We start from the raw sequence: 24,692 nt of genomic DNA, 5'->3' as shown, positions 1-24,692 counted from the left end.
CTGACAACCTTTGCAAAATGAGTTAATTATCGTGTGATTTTTTTTTTTTTTTTACAGAACAGAAACAATCCGTTTCTGCTTTGGTATGATCAACCACGCGGCCTGGAAGTGTTTTTGGTTTATAAAAAGGAAGCTTATATGTAGGGACTTTGTGCGAAAACTGCATAAGGAGACGTTGTTTCAGTGCTCTCGCCAACACTTTATAGTCTTGTTTCCACTTTCTCAGAGGTCGCACACGTTTTTATGGCCACTAACAACACTTAATTGTCTATTAAATGCCTTACTGTAACCGCTTGTTTCCCAGGCACTGGCCCAATTGAAAGTAAACAGAAGATTAATGAAAACATTTGTACACACTTTGTCGTTTACGTGCGCGTACGTCTCTATTCCAACTTTTCTAAACACATTTTATGTCCCGTGTTTGTCTTTGCAGATGTAGCCATAGGAGCACCTGAAGAAGATGACTATGGAGGAGCTGTTTATATCTACCACGGGGATTCCACAGGGATCATTAGCAAGTACTCCATGGTATATTTATTTTTTTTCTGCCTTCCCAGTTAAAATGACCTTGCTGGCACTTGATTATTACATAAACAGGTTATAATGCACAATTTGTACAATTCTGAGGTGTGTTTTCTCAGCTTTGACCAAACTCGCCATTTACCATCCAAAATGTGCGATGTGTTATTTACAACACGTCTGTCAAAGCAAAGATGGAGCGATGGAAAACAAACGGCCAGAGAAAAATATATTACACAATGTCCTCTTGTCCATGTTGGCCCACGTGTTGTTTAAAGGTTGGTATCATCTGTTACAGAAACTGTCTGGGCGCAGTATAAACCCTGGCCTGCAGATGTTTGGCCAGTCCATCTCCGGCAACGTGGATATGGATGGCAATGGATACGCAGGTAAAGGAAAAATGGCACCCTCATGTTTTTTTTTTTCCGCTCTCATTCTACTGAGTTACAGACTCATGACAGAGGCGTCTTGTTTACCGCATTCTTCAGCTGACAGTCACACTGCAGTCAGCGTGACACTTAAAGATCTCTGTGCATTGTTGTGGATTTGCAGGTGTAAATTGTACTGACAGCATTAATGCCATATCTCCTTTGTGGCTGCTTATTTTTTATTTATTTTTTTTACATTGCAGATGTCACTATTGGAGCGTTCATGGCAGATAGCGTGGTGCTACTGAGGTGAACCACTGACACAAATCTCTGTGACACACCGCTATTTTGTTGTGCCATAATTTGAGTCCGTTCAGTGTCTGATCTTTCCCCCACACTCTGTTCCTGTGTTGGCTGCTGTGGTTGTAGGACCCGGCCTGTCATTACAGTGGATGTCTCCATCTTCCTCCCCGTCTCCATCAACATCTCCGTGCCACAGTGCCACGAGGGCCACCAGAACCTAAACTGCTTCAACGTCACGGTGTGCATGCGCTTCAGGGGGAGGCAGCTGCCGGGGCAAATAGGTGAGGAAAACCGTTGCAAGGAAAACCTCACATTAATTGTCAGGTTGCTATTATACTGAATGCAGAAGAGATGAACAGACATTTATACCATTTAAGTCTCTATCATTCTATGACAGTTTTTCCGTGTCACAGAAGCAATCCTATTTTGTCGCACAATGTCGCACAACTGGTTGTCAATGTCTCCATGTCGATGTTTCATCTTAAAGATGTCAGATTACATTTGAAATCTCTTCCACCTCAATTATATCAACTACTTCATCAAATTCTCTTTTAAATCAAATAATTATCAAGATGAATACAAATTAGCACAGTACAATAAACAAACTGACAGTACCGACTAGGCTAATGCACCCTGGCAACTGAGATCTGGAGCTGGACCGTAGTGTTAAAAAGTTTTGTCGAGCAACAGTTGTCAAAAGTATCTTAGCAACTGACTAAATCAGGCTCGTTGTTTGGCTTGTAGAAAAGTACAATCGTCGGATTTTATCTGTGACAGTATTTTGGAATATGAGGAAACTATGTGTTTAGTACAGAGCGAGAGCCGGGAGCATCGTCTTTACATAAAAGCAAAGCCAAATAAAACGAAGGACAAAGGCGAGCTTGGCTCTCGCCAAAGTTCTTTTTAAGTAAATATACCAGTTAGTTATCTTAAAAACTTAGAACATGGTGTATCTCACAAATTCAGTCTATAAAACCAGGAATTTAAAAAAAAAACAACTCGTGACCGGAGTAAAAGCCCAGTGATTTTCTTCCGTCTTGTCGTCACATTGACTTTTGAGCCAGAAATCTCAGTAGACATTCGTCAACACATCAGTGAAACACTTGCAGATGTGTTATGTACAACATTGTCCACTAAGTCGAAGCAGTGGTTGAACATTGGTCGATCATGTGATCAGTCATAACGTGCTTCGCTTGTAGCCTGTCGCTGGCTGTCGGTGCTCATGGCCGATGGTTTCCCCTTCAGCCCTTGCTCGCTGGCTCTTGGGTGCGGTGCCTGTTGAGTGCTGAGGTGCCCTCTTGTTCCAGTGTTTGGGTGTGGTTATTCATAGCCCTCCCCTGGGGAGCGGGGATCTGTCGTTACATAATGACTATATCCCCGGCTCTCAGGAATAAAGCGGCTCTGTTTAACCCTCTGGCAAACACCATGGAAATTTCAGCACCATGTGTTTTGGTGACTCCCAAAATGAAACCTTCCTTTGCCTCCTCTGGAGTGAGATCATGACGTTTCCCCCTGTTGGGCCGAGGAAACAGTAGGCTTTGGTCCGGCTGGAGTGTGTGTGTGTGTGTGTGCGCGCCACCCCTCCCACTGTTTTACCAGTGTCACACCCTCTTGAAGCAATTACTACACACTAAGGCTGATTCATGCAGAGGAATGGATGTGAAACAGCCAGAAGCCCATATATGGTTTGTTTCTTGGAAACACTGGGCATGATTGACTTCATACGTACTAGTTCTCATTTCAAAATACATTTTAAAGTGTCTCTAAAGCGTCACTAAGACCGGGGGCCGGACCCAGTATGAATGTTATGATTGAAATGTTTCCTTTTCGCAGCAATACTTCTCTGCTCGGAATATTACTTTTTTTTTTGTTAGTCTTTATCTCCTTACCATGAGTTATGTGACGTTATCTTTAACGTAAAGTCAATTTGTCAACATTAATGGAAGTCGGCTATTTTGCAACACTCATCTTATGTTTGTGGATGAAATATTGTCCACATTGAATCAAAATGATCTGTTTAACTTTCCCTCTGGCTCCCATTCATTTGACAGAAACAAGATATAATTGACTCCCCCCCCCGAACCAAACCCTGAATACTCAAAGTTTATCTTTACTGTCCGACCCGCCGCTGTCAGTCAGTCAGTATTACGTGTAATGCTGTTCGTGTCTCTTCTCAGAATTGCTGTATAACCTGACAGCTGATGCGGATAAGCGACAGAAGAGCCAGCCCTCGCGGGTTTACTTCATTCACAGTGGATCTCAGATCAGCCAGATGAGCCAGCAGCTCAGCCTGGACATCAACAGAGAGGAGTGCCAGCGCTACACTGCCTACGTTAAGGTATGTTTGGAACGCCTATGCTGGATCGTGTCCTCAGCTGATCCCTCGCTCTCTTTCCCATGACCTTAAGCACACTCACCCTGCAGTGTCGATTTGTGGTTTGACTTATTTGCTTAAGTGGCCTGTTGATTTGTCTTTGTTTGCAACATCAAATTTGTTTTAATTTAGTTACCATTAAACAAAAAAAGACAGAAGAACCGTCGCATATCACACAGTGATTTAATAGTCGTGGCTGCTGTAGCTGAAGGCTATAACAGTCGTCTCCTGGGAAGTTAATTGTGTCGTCCTGCTGGGTTCAGTTAAAGGTGCACTCGATGGTTCGTGAAACGATGCTGCTCCAGTGTGTGTCCGCCGAAACTGACAGGGACAGGAAACAGAGTCTTCTTTGTCACCGCATAGTCCTGCTATTGTGTTCCTCTGTGATTAAGTCATGTAGCCACAGAGGGTCCTCGTCCTGAGGTCGCGTCTGTGTTTCACCTCATCTAATACAGGGGGCCCATTACAGGCCTGTAAATTTCACTGGCGTTCTTAACGCCGTTTCTCCAGGCACTCTCACCATGGGAGGCTGACCTGCTAACTAAGGGGGGGGGGCCTGTCTTTGTGGCGCCTGCCTCTCTTCTTTCAGCCATTCAGACTGTAATGAGTGCGTATCACACAGAGCAGTCGTAGCAATGAGCCGCTTCGAGGTTTATTTCGGCACTAAATCGGACATGTGTTGACACAGCCTCTCCATTAAACCTGGATAACACATTTCAAATGTAATTTTCCTCTTCTCTTCATCTTAGTTTCAACACACTCCCGACATTCCCGGGGAGGCTAAGTCATGTAAAGTGGTGTTTCTGCCCAAAGTAAAGCTGCCATTTCAACACTTGTAGCAAATGTCCTCAGGTTTGTGGGTGGGCAAGTGAATTGTCACTCAGTCGATGCGTGTAGCTGCCACTTGTCTTGTCTGTGGCATCTCTCTGGCTGCGAGATAAACACATTTTAACTTTAAGTGCCATCCATCAGGCCAGACGCGGACTTCAGTTTGAAGCCATGTTTTGTAGCTGAGGGTTTGTTTAGCACAAGGGCTGTAGATGGTGAAGCGCTTACTTGGTTGGATCTACTTAAACATTAGAAAAATCCATCCATTCATCTGCAAACTGTCATGTTCACATGTCATTCTTTTATGGATTAAATGGATGAGACATATAGCAAGTGTTAACCCTTTAGCTGTTCAGGCAGGTGGATTTTTTTTATGTGAATCAATCTTCCTTTTACGCGTTCACAACAGTGCAAATGGGTCAATCCCCCCAAATGTTGATCTTTGCTTTTTGATACTCAATATACGTCAATAACGTCACCTGGATGCAAATAATATAACATATTTGCTCTGTAGGAATATTTCTTTTGGCTCGTCCGTGGTGTGAAGTGCCGTGTGGTTGCTGCTGCAGCTGTGTGTATTATTTTTCCACTCTATGTTTTCACAAATTCCACCTGCTCAGCAGCAAACGTCTAAAGTGCAACTCCCAGATCCCAGAGCTACCTAAAGGCTGAAAAGCCACACAGGATGGTGAAGGTGTGGCGCCAAAAAATGACGATCCTCCCAGACTGTTTAAACCCTAAATGACTTGTATATATATATAAAAAAAAAGAAATGTAATGACCTAGTATGATAAGTGAGACGTAAATGAATCATTATAATCAGAAATGATGTGTCTGTGCTCTGTGAGCAGGTCACGTCTGCTTGACCATCATTTATCATCTCCCTCATGTGTCTGCCAGCTCACCCATTCTTTAGGAGAGTTATGTTAATGCAAACCAGCTGGTTGCCATCCTCAAGGATCCCTCCCCCCCCCGTTTTCTCTTGCCTTAAAACATGTGGTGAAAATACAGGATTTCAGCTATAGTGTCACAGGAGGGCGGTGGGTTACTGTTGTGTCAACTGGGGGCTGCGTGCTTCCGCGCTGCTGATGGAAAACCCTCACGTCAGGGTTGATTTGCTCGGGATCTGGTGCGTGAGGGCCGGTGGAAGGAGGCCATGAGGCTATTCTTAACTGCTCTCCCGTTTGCAACCACTTTGTTCCATCAGTCGACCGAGGTTCAATAATGCACCGTTAAAGTCGTATTTGTTCGACGTGCGGACTGGAATAGACGTCCTCGGTTTATAGCGTTTAAAAATGTTGTTGAGAACACAAAGCAATGACAGGAGTTATTCATAGAGCACAAAGTACAGAAGCCAATAGTTGAGTCCTAACATTTTTGTGTAATTCCTTTGGAAATTATGCAAGGCTTTCATGTTGATCATTTTAAACATGTTTTCATTGGCACTGGCCAACAACATACCATTCCTCCAGATGGACTTTGTTTGGGTATTTTTAGCTAAATAAACTCCACGCAGGCTTTTACTCCTGTTGCGCCTCACGTTAGCGAGGGAAAGCGCTGATGACTGATGACTGATGACTGATTAGGGTTCGGATGACCAGTGGTGCTGCTTGTGAGATGGAAATGAGTCAAGTAACAGAACTTTAACCGGAAATTTGTTTTATTGAGTCATTTTGAGCCCTTATAGTTAAATAGCTTGAATGCTTGGTTTATTATTCACGTGCGCATGGATGTCTCACTGAACTGAACTTTATTATCAGGGACAGAGCAAATTCTTATGGGTTGATTCTTCTTCTGGTGTAGGATGGGCTTGATTAAGACTCGGGGGGAATGGAAAAATTGATGATAAAAACCGAACCAGTGAAGCTCATACGCTGTAATTCATCTGCATGCAGACCAACTGTTGAGTGGACTACATCAGCGGAGCTCATAGCTTTAAAGTACAACAGGTGTTGTCAACATTACATTGTGATATACACCGAGTCGTAACTTCAAATAATAAAGCGTTCATTATTCACTGTGTCACATGTTGATTGGTCATAGGCTTGCTTTTACTGCTCACTTGGCTTTGATTGATTGCTGAACACAGTTAAAGGATTCCTCAGTTAGCTGTTAAGCACTCTCGTCTTGATCTCGGCTCATGGCGTGTTTACATTCTCGGCTGTTCATCCGTCGTCGTGTACGTGTTTCTGCTCCGGCAGGTCCCGGTCGCAGTGCGCGTGACGTGAGCTTTGAAACCGTGCCAAGAGCCACTTCCATTTGTGGTCATGAGTGGTACTATGCGGCACTGTGGATGCAGCACAGTCCCCATGGAGGAGCTAAAATAGGCAGCTCGAGTCCTGCCTGTAACAGTTGTCTGTTTAATTTAGCTCGTAAAAGTATCCTGCTCACTTTCCTCTGGCCTATATTCCACTCCGTGTGTGCCCTATATCTTATGTCCCCTGGACACTTGCTTGGCACCAGCAGAGTATTTAAAGCTCCATCAAATGGTTACGCTGAAGACTGATGCTGGTTATTGGGGCATCTGCGGCATGAATATCTATTTGTGAAAGCTTTATGATTTGAAACCCTCTCGAGTTTCCAGTTACATCTCGGTGAATGGACAAACTAGATTTGTGGACATGTTGGATGTGAGCAGCAGCGTGCTCATGGGGTCAGTGGTTGGCAAACAAACAATGGGAGGACAATCCATCGTTTTCATGTATATTGTGTTAGAAAACAAATGATAGAGAAAGAAATGATAATGTAGATGCTCACTCAGGGCCGTGGGCGGGTCGTGATGGCAAACGGCAGGGTATATAGTAGATGCTGCTCCATTTGAACTGTTAGTATCACTAAATGACCACAACTGGTGAAGATGTACTCAGTTGATCTCAGTTGATTTGTGAACTTGTTTTCATCTTCATCTCCAGCAGGAAGATGATGGTTTCCGGATATTTTGTGAAAGAAATTGGAGAAAATTTGATGATTATAAAAGATCATTATTGTTTGCTTCCCCACCTGTAGAAGCAGATGATGCTCTATTGATTTGTTATTGACATCAATCACTGAATGGATGTGATATGAATGGGTATGAAAGTAGTGATAGAAAAAAAAAAAAAAGTGTGGTCAACAAAACTAGAAAAGCATTGTATAAACACAAACCATTAAGTATTATTATTAAGTATGTTGCTTTGTATCTGGTGCCAGACAGGGTGGTGCAGCTCATTGTCAAAATGAAGTAACCACACTGATCTATGAATGACAGCTCACCTGGCAGCGTTTGATCTGTGCCTTGCACTTACATCGACTAATCTGTACCTCAAAGGAAAGTCAAAACAAATGTGAATAATCATTTACGCTTAGTGTTTGACCCTAGTCTGATCCCCGCAGACAAACAGGAAGTAAGGCAGGAGTGGGAGTTCCTGTTGCTGCCGCCCCAAAGAATCTCCAGTCGGACAAAGTCCCAGAGTCTCAGCACCGTCTGGCACGTGGAGACTACGAGCCAGGCTCCTTCCACACTGCCCGCTTTGTTTTCCTCTGAACATTTCAATAGAAACGTGCAATTCCCTTGATGCCATTCCCCTGGTTTCATTTAGCACGGGCCAAGAGACGTGATACAATGAAAGTATATAGCGGGAAGGTAATCAGATCCAGCTGTCGTTTATTAAATATGGCAGCGACTCAAGCACCTACTGTATTTGTAAAGACTGCAATAACAGAAAGGGATTTAAAAAAAGAAAAGAAAAGAAAACGAAATCAGTGTCCTGCAATAATAAAGCACGTGAGAAATGTTACGAACGCTCTCATACTGTACAAATAAGTCCATCTCAAGTATTCATTTTGATGGCGTTCACTGGATACCAAAGAAGAAGCTATTCAGGTTAATTTTAGCTCGGGGTAATATATCGGTCAGGATATCCCTACATGGTCATGCCAGAGTGAACGGGCTTGTTTTGGGAGAACACAGACTCCAACAGACTTTTGTTACTGTAAAACAGATCAAACCTCTCTTGAGGTTCATTCAGTGAACGAGCACTGAAGATATTTTTTTGCGGTATCGCTGCTCATTAGTCGCACTCTGTGCCGTTGCCATGGTAAATCCATCGTTGTTAGTTACATCACAGCAGACCAAAGGTTTCGGCAGATTTCATGATTTGTGGATCTTGGCAGCTCGGAATTCTGGGCAGAATGTTTCCGCAGTTTTTTGGCTGCTCCGCTGCCACACAATGCCACTGCAAAGAAGCGTACTGGGTGGCCAAGTCTAACCACAATGAAAGAGTTTCTCCCGCCATGTCTCCCGCTTTCCACTGCAGAGGAAACATGAATGTATATGCGTGTTTTGGTGGGAACACACTCAACCTGTTTAAAAAAAAAAAAAAAAAAAGTTTGCAAATTCCCGGTGAGATGCCGTCAGTATCACAATCTACTTCCTGTATAAATTGGCAAGATCTGCCACACAGGAAGTGCAGTAAATATATACAGAGGATATTTGTTTATATCTGGCAGCGACACTCACCTGCCTTCATTTGACTAATTTCTAACTTTTATCAGTGCTTTGTCTGGAAACAATGGCTCCAACAATAACAGTGGAGCTAAAGAGCCCCAGATTTAATGCACAGTGACGAGATCAGCTGCAGGAAGCATCTGGACACGTCCTCCGTCACCAGGATGGGATAGACTCAAACACAAACACGCCAAGCTTCGTTTTAAAAAGGAGGTTGGATTTCACATACATCAAATTTCAACAAGAGCATGCGTTTAGACTGTAATGTTATTTAAATGGCCGGGCATGATGCAGCAACTGGTAGCTGTGAACTTAAAGGAAGTCGTTCTCGTTCTTTTAACGTGCACATTTATTTATTTATTTGAATGGGAAAGCAGATAACGCGCTTCCTGTTTATGCAGAAGAAACTTTTTTTTTTTTTTTTTTTTACAGAATGTTCTAGCGACGTCAATCTCTCAAGTACAGGAAGTCTTCAGATGCTTGTTGTCGGTTTTGAATACCAAAGAAATGAAAATAATTACATCTGATGCTTTTGGTTAGAACTCAATAAACCGTCGATTGTGTCCGAAAGATCGTCGTATTAACTGTCTCACACACCCTGCTGTTATACTTCTAAATGTTCTTCTTATTATTATAGAAGTAGTATTTATAGCATTTGATTCACATTTCTCAAAAGCACAGAGCTGTTTCCTTCAGGGGACTTCTTCATCTCGAGTCCTCTTCCCTTTTCCCCCCCAGCAAAGGTTAGGTTTGTGTTACCGCTCAGGAGAGAGCCCTGCATGTGTCCTTGCAGTGACTCCACACTCATCAGTCAGGTTACAATAGAGATCGTCAGGACCTTAACAGTGAAGAGATGTGATGGTGGTTGGAGCCTCCAAGAATTCGGAAAATGAAGAGGCTCTAATACAGGAGTCAGGACCCTTTTAGACCAATTTACCTTCTCTGCATTCTCCTGGATTTCTGGAGCTCAGCCTTAGGGTCATTTCAAGAGTGTGTAAAGCCTTGTAATTCTCTCAAATGAGATGTAATAGCCCTGCAAATAGCACAGAAACAAATAATGTGTCGTGAATATCACAATGTGGGAGCTGAGTGAGGAGGAACTGAGCTACAGTATGAGGGCTGGCTTGCTCTCAGATCCAGATATTGCACTAATGCAGCCATGGTTCGTGCTGGCGCTAAATCAAGTTTTTGTTGATAGAATGTAGTAAAAATAACACGCTGATGAATTTGGTATGTCTCAGACACAAACCTATTCCATCTGCCAATTTCCAGTGGGGGGGAATGAGGCACCTTTTTCTCCTCCTTTATAAATCCCAGCTGTGGTTTTAACTGTCCTAGGGTCAAATGTTGAATGCTTTCTTCATGATGCATGCGAGGCCGTAAAAAGTTTCCTGCAATTTGTGTTTACGCGAACGTTGTTTTTAAAAGCAGTAAATTCAATACACTTGGATCCTCTGAGGCGTCGGAGACGTATATCTCCTTATCTGCACCCCTGGGATCTTTGTCGAGGCAGCGTCGGTTTACTGGAAGTTGGTTGTGTGTGTGAGTCACGGCTCTTGAACAGCAGGTAGTGTGGACTTCAGCAAAATGAATGTTTTGCATGTGACAGTGCAGATGGTGTACGTTTCCTGTCAGTAACGTGACGGTGCGTCTTGGTTTTGGCCCAAGAGGAAACGTGTGTCGCCTCATGGGAGACGCTTCGACACGCTGCTGTGTCAGTCCACGAACGCTTAGGATCTTGGGGCTGATTTATGATTTCATGAAAACCGTGCTTTGTCTTTGAAAATGCACAGCAGCAGATTTCTTTGTATTGTTTGTCACATATTTTTAGCTTAAAGGATCACCGATTAGCACTTAGCTTGTATTACTAGAACAGGGGTAGTCGAGAAATATCTTCATCCTTTTTTTTGTTACGTGCCCAACAGTGACACTTGGTCCGAGCCTTGGCCCGAGGCTTGAAAGTGCAACGCTAATTCCGCACTTTTTCGACCCACTCGTAGCGGGACGGGACCTCATTCCCAGAATGTAAACGGTGTCTGCCATCTTTGCTAACAGCTACGCTAACACTTGGTCCTGTTAGCGTAACTGTTAGCAAAGATGAAGAATGCAGACATTTCTCAACTCAGTGGAAACTGAGGTTGGGAAGCACAACCTTTCAAAAATACTACCACGTTTCCAGTAATACAAAGCTTAATGCAAATCAGTGAAGTATTCCTTTAATTGTGATTCAGGCAATAACAGCCATTAACGTTCGTCAGTAGTCAAAATGAGACACAACAGACTCGCACATTAGTTTTTATATTAAAGTAAACTAAAATAAACCCATCGTTTTGCTTCCATTGTGTGCCACAAGTGGAAGCTTTACACAACCAGAGGGATTTATTTATGTGCAAAGGTTCATTGTAGGCAAGGACACTCCACTGTTTACTGAAAACACAGTTTACATCTCACTGCCATGAGTGTACGATCCTGTAAATCCACACATTTGTTCAATTAACTTAATAAGTTAACCATCCCCTGCTCCTTAATAAGAACATAGTTGTGTGTAGTAGACGCACTCTCTTTCAGCGAGCTCTGAGCGTTTGCTTCGCTCCCATTTGAAAGGATCTATCGTTGTGATTAGTTCTGTGTAGGCGCAGTGAGTCTCCGTGGACAACAGGTTGAGAAAGTGTCTGTGATTAATTAGACCGGTGCCTGAAACTGGACAGAGATCTGAGAATCAGTGTGTCTACGACTTGCATCAGACAGACTGAAACATTTTCCAGTGGTTGCAGTAAACATGGCTGATGGGAACAGTTTTCAAAGGCTTACTGCATTCATTTGGTATGACTGCTAGTGTAGCATTTTCATATTAGTCAGAATGATTTGGTTTTGGACAGGATGAATGTATTTAAGTGCATTTTTTTTACTGACCCCCCCCCCCCCCCCCCCCCCTCATTTCCAGACGTGTTGTAAATAAAATGTGTGTAATTTCACAGATTTGTGTAATTGTTTCATATAGCACAGTTCCTTTTAGCTTTAAGGAGCTTCATAAGCTAAGTGACTGTTTACACTTTAGCAGGTCAGCCCATAACTCTTTTGTTCTCTTCACCCTCATAACGATCTCAGCACTGCTTTCTGGTACAGCAGGCAGCTGTTTTCACTAGAACAACTTAAAAAAATAAAACAAAACAGCACTCTGAATGTGCTCAGCACCAGTCAGCAGTTAGATACAGTACAGTTAGCCACCAGCCGTTTCACACAACACAACATTCAGCAAATGCTGAGCCAGATACTTTCGGCGGAACCCACTGACAGAAAAATCACTCAGAGAGTGCAAACCTCCACTAAAGCTGCTCAGTTTCCCACAGTATCTATAAACTCCCCTCTCTCACAAGGTTAACAATTATAATAAAAAAAAAGAAGAAGACATGGTTTTGGATCATTTTCTCTCACCAAACAAAATCTAATCGCTTCTTTCTGAGAAACGTTCATCAAAATCAACTTTTTGAGTAACGCTGCTCACAAACAAACAAACAAACAAACAAACAAAGGCATAAATCCTCTTTGACGAAGGTTAAAAGGAGTCACTGATGACGGACACAGAGAATCCTGTTCTGCACTTTTGTTGTGGCTTTTTTTAGCATCTGACCTCAACCGAATGGTTTTACAGCCTGTAATTCTTTCATTGACTGTTATGAAATGTTAACTGGCTAATAAGCATGGTGTTTTTTTTTTATAGTTGTATATTTCACTTTCGCTGTTTTGATAAGGTCGTTGGAAACTAAAATAGGGGAGTGAAGTTTGACCCTAGAGTGGCCAGACTGCCTGAATGCTTATGTGTGCTGGATGTGTTCATAGCTTTTCAGCTTCCCCTCAATGTAAAGAAAAACCTCTATCACGATATTATAAAAACATTTGCATCATTAATACTCAGCTTAAGGAAAGGCTAATACAGGAAAAAAAAGATCATCACATTCTTGCTCTGAAGTCCTTAAAGCAAAGTTTTTAGATGTTGTTTAACATCCCACTGGCAACAGCAGTGGACTGAGGCAAACAAACAAAAGATACTGTGGTGCCAAAGCATGCGGAGACTTTGATATTTCTGCCAGCACATGTGACCGGACAGATTAAGCAGCGTGAGGAGCACTTTCACAGTCGGAGTGAAGCTGTTCGTTGACCTCTGTGGAAAAGGTTTCTTGCTAAAACAACGCAGTGACACTCATTTCTGCTCCTGCACACTTTGTCATTCGAGGCATCCGAACATCTGCTAACCTTTTCAGAGCCGAGCAGCTGCTGCATTGACATGTAGTCACTGTAGCGGAGAGTTGCGAATTACACTTTGTCTCACTTTAAGGAATTTCTTGAGCTGTCTGTCATTTGCTACAGACATACTTTCATTTTTTTTTTTGTCTTAGCACACACACACACACACACACACACACACACACAACCCCAGCCTTTGACAGGGTGAATCCATTCATCACTTAACTAAAAAGCTTTTTCCATTTAAGATTCCCTGGAGTTTAGCCCCTTGAATGAATTGGCCTCAACCTGCAACTCATCCAAACACCCATTGTCCTTAAAAGGAGTGCTGTGCTCACGTTTCCCCTCACAAGTTAATTAAGACTTCCCACGACCAGGCTTAGGCTGTGTGGCTTTGAGAGAATGGTTTGAACCGCGAGAGGAGCTCGTGTGCATTTCAGCCGGGCGTGAGGTGTTTAAACTGAGGATCAGAGCCTGACAACATCATCATCATCATCGTCATCATCATCGTCCCCTCACCCACCACAGTGGAGCTGCTCTGTGAACATGAAGGAGGGGCAGCTTGGTGTTTTGCCATCATGTTGATCAGATTAACATGTGAGCGTCACAGCTCACAGCGCTGGAGTATCACTTAAGTGCAGCTCAACTCGGGTTCAGGGTGAAACGTATGAAATTCAAAAGATTCATTCATGCACCAGCTGTCTCCGCGCTTCCGAAAAACATATGGGAGCGTCGAGTGTGGATGTCATACGTGTAGCAGAGAGGGCAATCATGGGAAAAGAATGGGTCCAAATGGGTCCTGAGTGTGAGGGCAAGCGGGAAGATAGTAAATTGGCGGCGTCCTTGTTCGACACAGAGGGTTTTTTCTCGGTGAAGGTTTAGTCCCTAGTTGTTTTCTTTCCAAATATGCAGCGTGGTAAGCTGTCCTCTCTCCTGATAGGAAGGTGCATACAGGGAGCAAGAGCTTCTATCAAGTGTGTCATTAAACATCCCATCTGCTCTAACGTGCAGATTTACATCCCATTGTTGAGAATTTACAGTTTTCAAAGTATGTAGGGAGGTGCTGGAACACAGCTGCTTCCCACCGAGTTCACTGGCATCTCTGTGTGTGTGTGTGTGTGTGTGTGTGTGTGTGTGTATGACTGGAAACATGAATAAGTCATTTTGTCCATAGGTTGATGAAAGGTTTTAGACTAGAAACCATAAAGGAATTATCCTTTTCTGGCACTTTTTCCCCACTCTGTTGTGAATCTTAATTGTTTCAAGGTCCAATGTGTCAGAATTTCTGAAACCTGTAGTTCTCTGACGCGCTTGGAAAAGGGAGGGGGCACTAATTCTGACAGATTGGACCTTGAAACAATGTCTCCCTCTCCCTCGATTTCTGCCATTTCCTCTTTTTTCTTCAATGGTGTTTGCACTTGATGTATCTGGCCACAATGCTCTTCTTTGTTTGAGCTTTCACTTATGAGAGTGACATTTCAATTCATTGAGAAAAAAATATAGTTCACATGATCTGATTTTTTGAGCTTTTGGTTCATACCTCTCTCTTCTGTACATGTTTCTTGAAGTGAGGGAAATTGGGAAGTCTGTTGCCAAATGATTTATTCTGCTTTCATGAAAATATCATGTGGCTCACATTGCCAGTTTATAATTGTTTATTTGATTATTTTGATAATCGATAGCAAATAAATCATTAAACATTAATCCTGTTGGTTTGTGGACAAAACAAGACATTTGAGAACGTCATCATTTCAAGGTTAGACGAACACGATCAGAATTTTTTCAAGGTTTTCTGACATTTTATGGACCATTTTATGGATATTTTAGTTGCAGCTGTACAAATATCTACAGAGTTTGAATTAAAAGGAAAATGAATCCATTCCGTTACATTAAATCTTTGGGATATGCAGACAAAGATCATCAGGATTGTGTATTACGTGATCTCACCAGTTTATTTTCAGACATGGGCTGTCATGTTTGAAAACTTTTCATCAGCGATGCATCTATAATCAGATACTTTTTTGCAGTCATGCAGTAATGGCTATTTTGACATGACAATGAAAAGGAGAACATCTTCTGCTGTAGATGAAGGGAGGCTTTCCAAACTCTTGTCTTACTGTGCTTTTTTAACAATAAAATAAATAGTATGAATGCTCATTTAAAAAAATAAAAAATAAGTAGGCTTATACATTTATACAAACATACTCGTTTTTACCACTTTTACCACCTGTGTAAAAGTTGAAATCTACATTATGTGCCTTAAATGGAGCTGAACAAATCATAAACATCAACATTCTGAACGAAGTAAGTAACAGAAACAGTGGCCACAGTAAGGCTCTTGCAACAAAACCCCTGAATGTATTCAAATGAGCATTTTTTATTTTAAACACTTATTTTATGTAACAATGATTTATTTATTCATGTAACGCTGTAAAGCTTTACTTTCATTGTAAGTCTTGCCCTGTGTGATCTGAGATCCAGGACACACCCTTTGACCTTCATGGTTGAACATGTGTGTGTGTGTGTGTGTGTAGGGAGAAAGCCTTTGACTCACCGACGTATAAGAAACAGTTGTTGGGTTTCTTTCCATAAAAAATATAAGTAACAGGCAGTTAACACTAGATAGTGTCCTTCTCAGCAGGAGCTCAGGAATTCCTCTGTTCCATAAATAGGTGAATTAAAAGCAGGTTCAGGAGGGAGTGAATGGGTGGAGCAGGGTGTAAATGCAGGTGTGGCGATTGGCAGCGTTGGTCAGTGGATAATAAAACCTTAGGCCAAGTGTTCCTTACGCAGCCTCTGGCACTTCCAGAGTAAACTCTCTGCGTTTTGGGAGCGCTCCAGGTAGTTAGAAATCTGATTTCTTGTACTTTATGAAGAAAACTGTCTTGTATTTGCAGTAATGGACACCCTCGCCCGTGCACTTGTACGTAACCGTCACCCTTAAAGCACGACATTGTGCAAACAAAAATGTCATTGCATGTCATTATGCCCTTCAGTTCTCCTGCGGTTTGTGAAAATGTGAGATAAGAGAAGCGGTGGGAGTTTGGAGTCCGGAGACTGGAGCAGTGAACTCCCTGGGGGTCAGTTCACTCAGGGGCCAGAGGACAGGGGCCATTTAAAGCGTTCTGCTTTAATGGCCACTAAGGCTGAGGACTTTGCCAGTGCCCTGCATAGTATACCACCACTTGTCCAGCACAGACTACCACAGTATGTCATGTTACCTCCCAGCTGAGACAGACCCACTGCTAGAACAACAGCACCTCTGTAAGTCCAATGAGGCATGAATCGCACTCCAGGGATCGACGTGAGGTTAATGTCTTTGTCAGCATCTGTGTTACTCAGCTTTATTTGACCAGTGACTTCTGCTGAGTTGATGGGCAGCACTGGGCTAAAATGAAAGTCAATGTTGGGGGGGGGGGCGGTGTTTATTACAAAGTGAGTTCACACTGGTGTCTACTGCAGGAAACAGGGTGAAGTCTGGCACTGGTGTCTGCTCTTTGTACCTGAGTTCACTAAGATTCTGCTGAAATCTTTGTGAATATGCTCACAATCGTATATGATATGTAACATTTTTGCATCAAAATAGCTAAACATGATAAGACTAATGTCACATATTGTGTTTACAATAGCCGAAAACTTTTCCAACACTGTTTAAATCTGTTTTTTCTCGCCTTTTAATGACATCATAAATATCTTTAGGTTGCAAAAAAAAATAGTTTGACCTTAAGTCCTGCACTTTAAAGGTCATGCTCACATGGTTTGTAACCTGTCTCCTATATCTAATCTGATATTTATTGAGACGCCTGCTGCCGACCTCTTGGCCCGTTCACCTTTGGAAAAGAGATTAAGATCTCAAAGGGTTTACCTCGTTAAACACGGCGAAACAGCAGATTAATTAATGCGGAAAATAAATGTACAACCTTTTCCATTTTCTGCTGTGGACTGTGTAATAACGATGGAAAATCACTCAAATATCTCCGATGTTATCAGCGGGAGTGCATTTTATCGGTGTGCAGCACCAGTTCCCAAATGAGCCCCAAATCTTCTTGTTTTCTTTGTCCACTCATGTCCTGCACTAACAGCCGCTGCTTCCTGCTGTAACTCTCTGTAACACTGTTGACGGGTTGGGGTGGGTTGTCCACTGCTGTTGCCCACAGCGTTCAAAGCCCAGCGCCGGCCGTGCCTGAGGAAAGAGGATGGGTGGAAAACACTCTGATAATGGACAAAAGAGGGAAAAGAGCAAAAGAGCGACAACCACCAGAAAACACAGGGAAGCCCTTTGTGTTTACATTGTGGGTTTGGTACACACCAGTGGGGCAAAGGGGCACGGGTCGCCTCTGTGTGTGTGTGTGGTTTTCTGCACATTCATTTCAGGGTCAGACCCTTCATGCAGACTTAGGAGCGGTGACGGACAGAAGAGATGAAAAAGCAACATCAGCATTTGCTCTTTTCCCATGTATTTATTTCAGCGCTGTCATCTAATGAAGATATGGGATTTGATCACTTTCAACCCTGTTTTCATTTTGTCTGCATTGTTTCCAAACCAGATGCCAAATCAAACACTCCTTCTGTGGTCTACTGATGGAGTCGCCAGAAACGCAAAGATAGCTCTCAGAGGCAGCGCCAGCTCCTTCTTCTTCTTCTTCTTTTTTTGCTTCCCATGTGTTCGCTTTGCTGAATTTGCTTTGAGGACTTTCAGCGGTGGCTCTGTTTTTCACTACTGTAAGCAATATGACAAAAAAATAAATGATAATTGATGACACAGTTGTGTCACACATCTGCTTAAAACCAATCGAGATAATTGTGCGGTTTGTTGTGTACTTACATTCGCAATTAACCGTGTGGCTCTTTTGGTGCAGTGATTGCAGTGATAACATAATATCCGCACTATATGATCATCCAATAATCAACAGTGCAACCTTTCTTTTCGCCCCCGCCATCAATTGGACAAAGATGTTCAATGGCTGCAAATCATACAGGCTGTTACAGTTTTGAGGCTTTGAGGTTAAAAGTCGTCTCGATAATTCTGTGTCTATGGTGGGACAATCTCTTTACGATCCCCCTTTTTTTTCGGTCTCTGCAGAAAGATGCGAAGGATGTTTTCTCCGCCATTACGTTCGAGGTGGCGTACAGTCTGGGGAGGCATGTGCTGACCGGACACCAGGGGCAAGACCTGCCCGCTCTCGCCCCAGTGCTGCGATGGAGGAAAGGAAAAAAGATCGCAGTGAGGAACGAGGTAAGATACGGATCGGTATCAAGTTAATACACACACCCAATCCAGCTAATACTGAAGGCCTCGGGGCCTCGCTTGTTCACTGCTGAAAATGACAATGTTTATAGAAAGTGTGTCGAGATGACAGATTTTTCAAAACTCGCCTTGAAAAATACACTTTATAGTATTTATTTTGATTTGAGAGTTAACATTTATGTTTCTGTGGTTGAATCTTAAGACAAAATGGACCATTGTAGGTGTTATTTCCGACAAAAAAAGCTTCTAGTCGAGTCTAAAGCCTGGAAAAAATATCAGAAAGGGTAGTATTATCTGTAATTTATGCTCTTTCACACACGTTTATGTTAATCTTCCTCTTGTGTGAATAGGATCACAGTTTCTCAGCTGGTACTGCAGAAGGGGAAAAAGGAAATAGCTCAAATTCAGGTTATAATGATCCAGTGTTACCAGCTTATTATTGTCCGTGTTAGCTTTTCTTGAGTGGGATCCAAAAATGACTGATTTGTTTATTTTCTTTGCAACCACCTCTGCCCCACATGTGTTTCCCAACTGTCTGGACTTCATGAAAAACGGAGGGACTTTTGCATCTTTCAGCACCCACAGAATCCATTTAGCCGAAAGTAATCGAACGCTTGACTTAAGTTTCCTTTCAGAAGATTTCGCCCCAAAACCCAAAGACCACCCCTCTGACTAATTAAAAGAGAGATCAGACAGAGACAAGATGTTGGACCTTCCTCCATGAAAACCTTCTGGATGGCTCCAAAAACAACACAACACTGCCCCCTAGTCTGAATGTGCAGTTGGTGTTTGCACAGCATTAGGTCATATGAACTGTGTACTTTACCGTTTCCTTTGCAGACTTGGTTTGAGAAGAACTGCCTGTCCGATGACTGTGCTGCAGACCTGAGGCTCCATGGGAAGCTGTTGCTCTCCGGGTAAAAAAAAACCTTCGACTCCGCCGTTTCGATTCATTTTCTGCCTTTGCCTTCTCTTCCAGGCTGATGTCATAGGCCATGTGGGTGTGGGTAATGGAGTCATGACACACGCTTGGAGGATATCCATATGTTTTTTTCCATAGCCAGGGTGTTCCCTGTCTTCTATATTGTGAATCCTGTACTCCTTGTGCATTCAGCGAAGGTTTACATCTGTCTTTTTTTAGAACACACAGGAAATGATTTGTTTTTCCTGAAACATACTCAAGGAACACCCCTCGTCGTTAACTAACATTTTGTAGTTTGTAAAAGATTCCAAACAAAACAAGCTTAGATCTGTTGTTAATATAAACCTTTGCTCTCTCTCCCCACTTTAACACCCCAGAGTTGCTACAGGAGGTTTATTTATTCTCTGAAATGTGTTGTTTACTCTGTGTTCCCCTTCAGGTTGCACAGCGGACCCCATTTGGCCCTGGGAGGAGTGAGAAATGTCTCTTTGAACCTCACCATCTCCAACACCGGCGATGACGCCTATGACACCAACATCTACTTCAACTTCTCCAGAGAGGTTTTCTACATCAACTTCTGGCAGAAGGTTCATTTTCCTCTATTGAAGAATCTGTTATTTATTTACTTTGGTGCTAATGTTTATTTCTGAAATCGGAGCCGTCCGCATCGGTTGAATATTATCGCTCTCTCCGCTCGGATGTACATTTGCTCGGGACGGTTTATTTAAATAGGCTGATTAAATGTCAGGAGTGCAGCCTAAACACTGAGGCATACTGAAGAGAGTGAGGGAGAGAAACCAGCGAGAGGACAGTTGGACTGAGAGCTTTGCCTGAGAGGAAAGACAGCCCTGTAGATGAAAGGACGAAGAGCAGGAGAGCAGCAGATGTCCCATCTTAGGAAGTGGCTCCTCTGACTGACCTCTCAGTCGTTGCTTTGATACATTCAAGACAGTCACAACATGTGAGCAGTGTGCTGGAGAACAAATCATATACTTTAATTACCTCAAGCTTGCACTGTATAAACTGTATTCTTCATGTAGAAAAGTGCAGAGCCTTACTGAGCGGGGGGGGGGGGGAGGGGACTACAGTAAGGCAAGTAGAAGTTAGTGCAGTAATGATGACTGGCGTCGACCGTGCATTGATCAGACCACCTCGCCACACTCGCTGACCTGGAACAGACAAACGGACAGAGCGAGTTCAGCATCCTGCTAAAGAAATGTCTGCCCCCTGTCGTCCCACATCAAACCGTGATGGATTTTCCTAGTGACTGCGCTGCGTGCGGATGGATTTCACAGCGTCCACCTCTGCCTCTGCTCGGGTCTGTTCGCTCAATTGTTGCAAAAAAAGAAAAGACACAGCTGAGAGAGGATGCCACGTCAAACGGACTCCTGCGCGAGTTCACGCAGCAATTCAGATGCTGGAGGGGACTGCGTCCGTCAGGGAAGCTTTTCCCCTCATGATTGACCTCCTCCAGCTGGATTTCCTCTGCAGTGATGGATGGGACCAACTTTGCAAAGCACCAAAAACCCATGACATGATTTAAAACCCCCAACAAAGCCCAAATTGAATTTATATGGAATATATGCTGCAGGCAAATGTTAGAGTGCCTCAGTTTCAGTTTCATAGCTAATCCGATTAACCGGGCTGACGTTAAGTATCAGGTTCCCAGTTCCACAATGGCCCCTGTCGCACAGAGGAGACGACAAAGAGGCCATGACAGAGACATGTCTTATTACCGCTGGAGAAGTCTGAGATTATGATATGAAAGTTAGGGTCAGCGCTCTATACTCCCCTGTGGCTCTTTCACCATAGAGCGGAGCACGGACTTCACTCCCTTCATATTTAAGCGTGGGGTGTGTTATCCCACTGTTGTTCTTGCAACACAAGCTGTCAGGGAGCTGCGGAGGTGAATTGGTTTCAGAAGCACAGCCCCCCTCACTCTCGTGGGACGGCTCCACCAGCTTCTGTGTTTTCATATTTTATCTCTGAAATATTTGAGCAGTCTGTTGATTTTAAGGCCAGAGCGGGGGCTGATGTTTGTACCATTGTGTTTCAGACAGTGGTTAATAATCCACACAGAACACACACATATGATATTGAAGTTTTCTTTGTAAATCTTATGTTTACTCAAGTTAAAGTTGCTATATGTAACATTTATGTGTTAAAATATTATAAAACAGCGACACTAAAGTTATATATTTTGTTGAGGCGTTTACTTTTATTAGCCAAAACCTTTCCAACATTCTTTAAATCCATGGAAATCCTAACTAGTACTAGTAGTTAGCCAGAGTGTTGTCTTTTATTATTTCGTCACTAACTGTTGCTGGTGTTGCTGGAACCACAAAAGCACAGGGAAACCCAACAAGGCGACAAGACAACAGTTCCCATGATTCCACGCTGCTTCCCAACGTCATCCGACCAGGTCTTTAAATCCGAGTCCAGGACTTTAACTTGAAATTATTTTATTGTCCGTGAGTAAAGGGGGTTTGGACATTTTTCGACCTCTGTCTTGCGGTGATTTATCAGCTGGAACAATTGAGGGTTGCCCTGGAAAAAAAAAAAACCAGAGTTTGGAAATGTATCTGAGAAATGTGTGTGAGTGTGTGAATTTCAGCCAACTCTCAAACCTAAGAATATATCACACACACACACACACACACACACACACAGCCCTGCACATGCCATAAAAAGCCCTCGTAAAACTCTACAAATACCAGTTCCACATGTACAGTGGAGATGAAGGCATAGACATGTAGAACATGTAGAGTGCGGGCCTCCTGTGTATCATCATCGTCGCGGGCCGGCTGCTTCACTCGAGGCTTCAGCTGACACTGCCGCAGAGTAAACAGTCCCGGTGATTATTAATGGTCCTGCCATTTGTGAGAATCCCAGCATGCAATTTGCTCCTGAGAGACAAAAGCGCAGCAGAGAAAGTAAGCTGGACAATGAAAGTGAAGAAGTGCTGAACAAACACACTCCGTCATGTGGACGCTCAACTCACTTCATGTTTGAGTGCTCTGCTCTCTCTCAACGGCTGCCAGGTGGGTGACGGGTAAACAGGCCCACTTCCCCAATCCTGCCCAGTCCCGTGGGACAGTCGGTGTTTGTACAGCAGCACACAGGAATACAGGAAATAGAGGAAATTCCACCATTGCCAGTGGTGACCCCTGTCACCACCCCCACTGACGGAGGAGCTTGTCTCCACGCACACAGGGCAACGCTGCTTATTTAATATCGCTTAATGGAGATTGAGCCACACCCTAGAGCGACACTGAGAATCTGCTGAATAAGAGAAATAAGAATGCTGATGCTGCTGTGGATGGACGTGTATTAAATATATCAGTAGACAACCTTCACGCCCTTTTTTCCATCACATTTGGAAACATGTTGAAAACACAGGCTCATTCTGGGCAGGAGGACAAGCCTGCAGATATTTTTTATGACTTACCTTAAGCCCACCGCTAAATCTTCCAGTCTGTCTTTCTCTCTTTCTCTCTCTTCTTTTTTTTTTTCCATCAAAGTGGTGAAGCATCTCTGCTGTCTTTCATGCTTGCAGCACACAAGCTCAGCTGACAGACTCTCAGCGGACTCTGGCGAAAAGAATTCTTACTCTTCGCAGGGTCAAGGCCCGAGTGTTTACCCAGTGCAGCCGGAGAAGCTCCATATTGTTTAGACAAGCTTCCAAACACACAGCCTGGAGACTGGCCAATTACCCACCCGCCAAGATGTGTGTGTGTGTGTGTGTGTGTGTGTGTGTGTGTGTGTGTGTGTGTGTGTGTGTGTGTGTGTGTGTGTGTGTGTGTGTGTGTGTGTGTGTGTGTGTGTGTGTGTGTGTGTGTGTGTGTGTGTGTGTGTGTGTGTGTGTGTGTGTGTGTGTGTGTGTGTGTGTGTGTGTGTGTGTGTGTGCCATCACTGCTTCATACATTCTTTGTGTAACCTAATTTGGGACTTCAATAAGACACGTGGACCGATTACTTTGACATTTTACTGCAGCTTTAAAAACACCGACTGGTGCTTTTGTAGTCACTTGTATAAATGAGATTTTCTTTATGTTGACCATCCAAAGATCACTTATCAGAAGTGACTGTTCCCCGTCTGTCACAGGCTGCAGCTCGTCTCCTGTCTCCACGAGCATCACCCACTCTGTCTCCAGCCTGTCTCTCTTTATCACTCCCTCTTAACTCCCGCGTCTATCTGTCTTTTTGCAGGAAGAGAAGGGTATTTCCTGTGAACTCGTCGATTTGGACTTCCTCAAATGCAGCGTGGGATTTCCCTTCATGAGAGCACAGACGAAGGTAGCACCGAGCCAACTGTGACTAAAGTCCCCGTCTTAGAGCGGCATGCAGTTTATACACCTGTTTTAGTTTTGTCAGTAAACCTGGTGACGGCATTTTTTTTTCTGCAAAAAATCTCACCACAAATGCACTGTAGCTCATGTATTGAGAGTACAGTCGCTGACATCCTGATTTATTCTGTCTTTTTTCCTCTTCAGTATCATTTTGCGGTGATATTTGACACGATTCGTCTCTCTGGAGAAAATGACACGTTGCAGTTCTTAGTTCAAGCCAAAAGGTAAGACAAGTACATAACAGGTGGTTTGTTTCAATCATTTTATCCCCATAAATAAACGTGTGTTTATCTTTGATAATTCACAACTTATGTGACTTGTTTATTTTTAGTGCCAATCCTGAGCACACACTCTCAGACAATATTCTGGATCTGTCCATCCCTCTGGTTCACGAGACCGACACAACCATTACGGGGTAAGGAAAAGAGGAATGCTGCACTGGAGACATAAACTGGTTGCCTGTCTGTTGACTGCGGGGATTAGAGGGAGTGTTTTTGTCGGGATGGAGCACATCGGCTTGAGACGCCTTATCTGTGAAACGCTTTTATCGTAACTCTGCTGTGCAGAGACAGGAGAGAGATGTAAAACAGCCCAAATCCACCAGGAGTCTGACATCTGATAAGGCTGCTGCTGCTGTGTGTGTGTGTGTGTGTGTGCGTGTGCAGTCGTTACTCTGTAGGGAGGTTTAGAGCAAAGCTGGACGACTCTGACTCATATCTCAACTCCTAAAGAAAACTCTGCTGTGCTGCTCATAACCTGACTAAACCAAGAGATTTGTGGCATTTTCTTTCTAAAAGATACTGCTCTGGGCACTGAAATAAAATGTTTATTTTAACGTTAATACATTATGTGGCGTCTCTGTCCCCTTCAGTGTGGTGACACCGAGCTCCTTTGTGTATGGAAATTCCATTGACGCCTCGCGCTTTGTTCAGCTGGAGGACATGGAGTGCAACTTTCAGCCTCTTAATCTCACTTTCCAGGTACTACTTGCACAGTGTACACAAATAATATTTATACTTACATATGTATATATATGTATATATATATATAT

General features: G+C 43.3%; 1 protein-coding gene across 1 annotated transcript in view; it reads left to right on the top strand.

The window, feature by feature from the left end:
- itga9 (integrin, alpha 9) overlaps positions 1-24,692 on the top strand; it is a 44,542-nt gene that overhangs the window by 12,054 nt on the left and 7,796 nt on the right. The window contains exons 11-22 of the mRNA XM_058652326.1: positions 434-528; positions 818-908; positions 1,151-1,196; positions 1,317-1,471; positions 3,368-3,528; positions 18,207-18,359; positions 19,212-19,288; positions 19,733-19,880; positions 23,502-23,588; positions 23,786-23,865; positions 23,973-24,056; positions 24,513-24,621. Of these exons, the coding sequence (XP_058508309.1) occupies positions 434-528; positions 818-908; positions 1,151-1,196; positions 1,317-1,471; positions 3,368-3,528; positions 18,207-18,359; positions 19,212-19,288; positions 19,733-19,880; positions 23,502-23,588; positions 23,786-23,865; positions 23,973-24,056; positions 24,513-24,621 (1,286 nt within the window). The remainder of the gene's footprint in view (positions 1-433; positions 529-817; positions 909-1,150; positions 1,197-1,316; positions 1,472-3,367; positions 3,529-18,206; positions 18,360-19,211; positions 19,289-19,732; positions 19,881-23,501; positions 23,589-23,785; positions 23,866-23,972; positions 24,057-24,512; positions 24,622-24,692) is intronic.

The sequence above is a fragment of the Solea solea genome, chromosome 15 (assembly GCF_958295425.1).
Source record: "Solea solea chromosome 15, fSolSol10.1, whole genome shotgun sequence".
NCBI lineage: Eukaryota > Metazoa > Chordata > Actinopteri > Pleuronectiformes > Soleidae > Solea > Solea solea.
This window is presented reverse-complemented; position numbering and strand designations above follow the sequence as displayed.